This window comes from Poecilia latipinna, unplaced genomic scaffold (assembly GCF_001443285.1).
Source record: "Poecilia latipinna isolate Pla-1442-1.1 unplaced genomic scaffold, P_latipinna-1.0 Scaffold1414, whole genome shotgun sequence".
NCBI classification, from domain to species: domain Eukaryota; kingdom Metazoa; phylum Chordata; class Actinopteri; order Cyprinodontiformes; family Poeciliidae; genus Poecilia; species Poecilia latipinna.
Window position 1 is genome coordinate 133,733 of NW_015114030.1, and position 6,400 is coordinate 140,132.

At 38.4% G+C, this 6,400-nt stretch overlaps 1 protein-coding gene across 1 annotated transcript in view; it reads right to left on the reverse strand.

The window, feature by feature from the left end:
* LOC106962451 (rab11 family-interacting protein 1) overlaps window positions 1-6,400 on the reverse strand; it is a 17,691-nt gene continuing 11,291 nt past the window's right edge. The window contains exons 4-7 of the mRNA XM_015056880.1: window positions 6,076-6,384; window positions 1,691-2,476; window positions 861-978; window positions 1-729 (exon numbers count right to left, since the gene is read on the reverse strand). Of these exons, the coding sequence (XP_014912366.1) occupies window positions 526-729; window positions 861-978; window positions 1,691-2,476; window positions 6,076-6,384 (1,417 nt within the window). The 3' untranslated portion in view covers window positions 1-525. The remainder of the gene's footprint in view (window positions 730-860; window positions 979-1,690; window positions 2,477-6,075; window positions 6,385-6,400) is intronic.

Here is a 6,400-nt window from a genome sequence, read left to right on the forward strand (position 1 = left end):
TAGATTTATACATTTTTAATTTTATTTTGCAAATATACAAAAACAGCTCACCCAGTTCCAAAGACGGTGTATATTTTTCAGTGTTTAACATTCAAAGATAAAGTGCTCTTGGTTTGCAGAATACAAAGAAAAAAAGAAAATATAATTACAGCACATAAGGCTCTTTTGGACCAGGCAGGGGAAAAATGTTTTCATTTAACCAGGCAGTATAGCAAGTCTTTTAAGCTTGAACTTTAAGCAATGAACATATATGAATGCCCTTTTACACTTGACTGAAAGACAGAATTTTCTTGTATAAAAAAAAAAAAATATTTAATTGAAACTGCTACAGTCATCACAGTAATATTTCATCTCTTCTCTTTGATTTCTCTTGATATATTAACCTTAAGGTTTATCCTACTACAAAAGAGCCAGTATTCAGTGATGAACACATCGTGGGAAGCCAGGTTTCTCATGTAGTCGTGAAATGAATAAAGTCAGACCTCAGGGATCTGATCTGATTCAGAGTGTCAGCTATAAATCCACTTAGGCAGGCTTCTTTAAAGAGCTCATGGACATGAGGATACTTGGACTCTCTTCAATGACTCGCACCAGTAAGTTGTCAATGTACTGCTCCAGCTCTGATATCTTTTTATCTCTCTCAGAGAGCTGGCTCTCCTGTTTCAACAACAGAGCGATCAGTTCCTCTCGAGTCAGCTGGGAGTACGGCCCTGATCTCCCTGTGCCAACCTGTGGGAGGGACGTGAAGTAAAGAGACAACAATAATCTTTGATCATGAAAACCAAAGGAAACATCACAGCAATCTCTAGCTTTGCATTAAACATTTAGCTAAAATTGAAAAATAAAAATAGAATACCTACATTTGTTTTGTGCTGAACTCCATTACAGTCTAATCCTGTGGCATTGTTATCATTTCCAACTTTACCAACTGAGTCAGACTGCTGCTCCAGAGGATTAAGGGGTTTTACAGGCTGAAGTCTGCAATGACAAAAGGGTTGAGAATGAAACATGTAAAGAGAATGGCAAGATGAAGCAAAATATAGTAAAAGCAAGGGAATTTGAATGTATAATTTGTTTAAAAAGAAAAAAAAATCACAAATTTCAATGAAAGCTAGCCGTTTGATAAAAAAAAAGTAATTGAAACCCTTTTTTGCATGTTATTTGTAGGAACGCTCAAACTCCCTCAGATTGCGTCGCATCTAAATGATTCCTAAATCTTTCAAGCATATTCTTAATTAAAGATCTGGACATTGCACCGTTCTAACATATGGAGAGGTCATGGTTCTGCTGGAAGGTAAAACACCGCCTCACTCAAGTCTTTGTGTTGCCTCCCACAAATTTTCATACACTTCATTTTTTAATGGTTAATTGATCAATGCTCCCTGAGATGCGCAAAGCTTACAATACTGTTTAACATCCCAATCATGCTTTAAACCTCTCCACAGCTTTATCTCTAACCCTGTCCTGTCTGCTGTAATCCTTGTTGTTTATATGATGCAGTTTGTTTGCTAATGTTACTTTCTCAGAGGCTCTACTTCAAAATGCTGCAATTCTTAGTGTTCGTCTATCACATAAAATCCCAATGATGGTTCCAATGTGACAAAATGTGAACAATGATATTCTGCATGGTACTGCAGACATACCAAAGATTAAATTAGACAAACTAATGCTGAGGACTAAAACGTCTTACCTGCGTGAAATTACCGGAGGCCCCTCCTCTCTTGCACCAGCCGTGGTCACAACCTTCTTGGACTCTTTGTTTGGACTCTCTTGGACCTGTACGTGACTTTTGACCTCTTGTTGTGTGTTGCATGCCTTGTTTGGAGCAGTCGCTCCACTGTCATCTAAAACATCAGTTTCGTCATGGTTTCGACTGACGGTGGAGCTTGAAGGAGTGTCATTTGGATCAGGAGGTAGGGGAGCTCGAGCTACTTTTGAGGATTTGACTTTAGCAGAATCTTTGTCAGCAGCTTGAGGCCAAACTACTGGATCAGTTTTAACAAAGGTTGTTGCATCCTTACGAACCGTGAGCTCATTTTCCTCCTCCTCATCGTCCTCAAACGGGTTTAAACCACAAACGGCGCCGTCTTTAATCTCCGCCGCAGCTCTGTGAAGCTCATCTTCTGCAGCGCACGGTATGGATGGAGCAGGACGTTTATTGTGTTTGCCTGTCGCTTCTTTGGCAGAATCATGCTCCGTCATGCTCTGGGTGTTTCTCAAATCTTTGGAAGATCTGTTTGGAGGAGCGATCATCTGCACCGAGCGCTGGGGAGCAACGCTGACAGTTTTGACATCTTTGTCTTTATTCTGCTTGTTAATTTGTGGCAGATGTGTCGCCGTCTCCTCCTCCTTCTGTTTCTGTCTCTCCTGCTGATTCCTTCCCGGAGGCTTAGGAGCCGCTCTTTTTTCCCGCTGAATGTTAGTTGGGTCCTTTTCGCTGGTGGAAGCTGCCCCGCTTTCCGCTGAGGACTGACATCTGAAAATGACAGACACACAAGGTGTGGGCAAAAGTCGGCTGTCAATTAATCAGACTTTCCACAGTGAAGCAAAAATACTGAGTCAAGAAAACGCATTCGAACACAAATGTTTCCAATCTTATTCAGTGTCATCTTTAACAGACTGCAAACAGTCTGTGTTTTTTTAGAGTTTAATACACATGGACATTATTTAAATTAGTCATCCAATTCAGCTGCACATCTTTGGATTAAACCACAAACGGTGTACAAGAAAGAAATGTTTCATGATATTTCTAGTCTGACCACTGTATAGTATTTTATTGTGGCTATTAATTTTGTTTATCTTGTTTTTATATATTTTTTTAACACTTCTGGAACTCTAAATGTGAACTTGTATATCTAATATTGCTGCTACCCCTAAATTTCCACTCTTTAGGGTAATAAAGGCCATTTCTATTTGATTCTTCTTTCCGCTAAATAGACTCTCAAAAACATTTAGATCCCTTGACCATCTCACGCACAGTCCAACGTCGATTATCAATATTTCATGTGATAAGCAAACACAAAGTAGCGATGGAGATCAAATGGAAGGAAAATAATGATCTGGCTTTTATGGAAGAGTAGCAAGAAGAACAACATCGCTCAAAGACTGTCATAAGAAGTCCTATTGAAAGTTTCCAACGTAGCAAATATGGCAAGCATCGGAAAATTACGCTATGAAACCATTACATCTTTCCTGTAGTGAATCAAAAAGGGAATGATTTTGTTTAGCACAGACAGAGAAGATGTTCAGAGTTGATGAGAGGATGATTGAAAGAAAAGCACAGGGCAATCCTGGAAGAAAATCTTAGCATAGCAGCCAGAAAAGACACAGACTCACCCACCCTAGAAATATATCTAGAGCTAAAGTAAGAGTTTAGATTGAAGTGTTTTCATGTGTTGGAATGGCCTAGTCAAAGTTAAGACCTAAATCCCATTTAGAATGTGAGATTTGAAAACTAACGTTTACAGATGCTTTCTATCCAATAAGAGTTTCAGCTGCTAAAAAAAAAAAAAAAAGATTAATCTGTTGATTGACAAAGCAATCAGATTAAATTGTAGTTAAATATTGGCTTGGATAGGTGTCAATGCAAATGCCAACTAAACTTTGGAGGTCTTGAGCTTTTTAAAAATTTCCTTCCACTTCACTTAAACCAACAAAAAATAAAATGCATATTTCACAATATCCCAAATAGGCACAGATATTTGTCACTGCAACGTGATGAAATGTTAAAACTCTCAAGAAGGACAAATACTCTAGCAGTGAACTGTAAACAGCTTCTTCACACAATACTTGATACAATGAGGCAACACTATGAAATGCTCTTCGTCCTTCAGCCCAGGCTGCTCTCTCCTTCAAACCAACACATGAGCTCAAAGCCATGCAATTTTTATGCAGGCATCAGCTGCCTGTGGCATTTAGAAGAGAAGTGTTGAGACGATCGGTCACAGAGCTCCAACAGACTGAGAAACAGGACATGGGAAACGTTCAGATGAACATTGTCATCAAGTATTCACTGCCTCTTTTATTGTTCTGCTGATGCTAAGGCAGGCTAATGTCAGCTACGTCTTAATCCATCAACCACAATGTAAACATTTAAATAATTAATACTTACTCCAATACATTTAAAACTACTTTTATCAATCGATTTTAAGTTTTGTTCACCGTTTCCAAATATTTAATCCTACTGTCCTTTAAAATCAATCTTTCAAATTTACATTGGTTGATGCAAATTCCTGAAATGTATTTTAAATATGTCCTTTAACCCTTTCAAGTAAGCTGGCCTCTCTTCCTGCTGTCCCATGATCCTACACAAGTTTTCCCCTTAAATTGAGTCCAATCCTTAGTGTTTACATTACAATCTTAATCAAAACTTCACTGTAAAGTTACAGCAAATATGTAATCTGCAAAAGCAAGAGGGCTGCAAAAAGGAGGAGGTGAATGAGAAGCGTGTAAGGACATCTGGATGTAGTGTTAGAAGAACACAAGACAGAAAAGAAGACGGACACAGACAGGGAAAGGAGGACACATTTCAGACAATGAGAGAGAACTATAGTCTAGAAATCCTCTTATTCTGCTTTCTATGAGTTCCCACATCCGGAAAAAGGTGAAATCAAGCTCTATAAATTTCACGACTGAGCAGGAATCCTAGTTGCCAAACTGGCATTTCTGTATACAAATTATTTTGTGTCGGCATTGATGTCGCTCAAAAACGAAACACAAATAAAAAGCGATGATTTTCCCTTCGCTGAATTAAATTTAGGAGTCCAGTGGGGGGGATTAGATAGCAACTAGTGTGAGCCGCTGTGTGTGGAGTTTGCATGTTGTTGCCCAACATCCATAAAACAACATATTGGACTAATTGGTCACAGCGTCCCGCCTCACCGACCGCTGGAGACAGAATTCTCTTTTGAATTTAAGCATGCTTTTACATTTCTGTTTTTAGTGGTGCATCGTAATATTATTCTAATTTTAAACGTCATTTTTATTAACTTTAAGTGGAAAATTACTACAACAGAAATAAACCCTTTCAGATGTAAGTGTAAATCTATGTATATTTTTCACAGTGATAACTTTTCTGAAATAAATTGACTTTTCAATAATATTCCAATTTATTGAATTGGTCTGTGCTTTGATCCATTTACTTCAGCTTGGGATGCACATATTTTGACAGACTGAATGAATTACAGATTATTTAGTTTTTCTGGTTCAGGAAACTTTAAATCCAGTTACTGTCACACGCCGCTTGCTGCAATAAATCCAGTCATCCTGCATTTTTGTTTGTTGTTCTCAAGACTTTCAAGAACAAGGACTCAAAAGTTGCTGATAGCTCGAAGAAAATATATCCCAGACGTCCGCCAGGAGCGGAAAGGTTACATGTAGACTGATACAGTTTCAATTTTGTATGTGGAATCCTTGCGAGCAAAATTTATGAGCAAGACATGCTGACAAAGTCAAGATGGAGGTGAAGGTGGAGCGCTTCTCTGACGTGTGGATGCAGGAACATGTTCCTGAATTCAACATCTCTCCAGGAAAAGAAGTGAGAGTAAAAATACGATTGACTGCTGTGGCTCAGTTGGCAGATATTACGGTGGAGAAAGGCCTAAAGCGGACCAGTGAATACAAGCTGCAAGTTTTCATTTGTCATCCACACAGCAGGTTATTTTTGTAGCTGTGGATGTTACCCAAACTTCATCCTGCTGCAAGCGAAGTCATCATTTACAGACGCTTAACAGGACAAGAGCAAAACAATTAGAACCATTGTTTTGTTTCCTTCGCGGAGGATCCCATGAAATATTTTCCCTCTGAGGATTATTAAAGTAGAAAATGATAAACTGCTGAGCCTTTCCTAGAAATGGTTCACTCTGCAAATTTAAACAGAATACTGCTAAATCGCATCCTTCATATTGATGCCATATGCAGAATTGATTATTCTTAAAGGAATAAGTAAAAGGGAAACATCCACATACAATGGATGAGGTGAGGGACATATTTTTAAAGATTTAAGGTGAGAAAAGATTTGTCATTTGACCTGATTTTGCTGAATCATCAGTGAAAGTTGAATATTGATCCACCAACCTTTGATCATCAGGTTTTGCTTTAGACGATTTGGGAGTTTCCTCAGGTGGAGTGAAGTTTTCATCAAAAGGATTAGTGGAAGTGATTTCTACAGGAAGTCTCAGTTTGATTTTTGTTCCAACACCTTTCTCTTCTTCTTTTATTTTGTTTTCCTTCTTTTCTTTTGCCAACTTCTCCTGCTTCCTCATTTCCTCCTCCCTTCTTTCCTTGTTATTCCTCTCCTCCTTCCTTATTCTCTCCTCTTCAAGTCTCATTTTCTCCAGTTCCTCTTCTCTTTGTTTCTCTGCTTTTATTCTCTCTTCTTCTGCTCTTTTTCTTTTTTCCT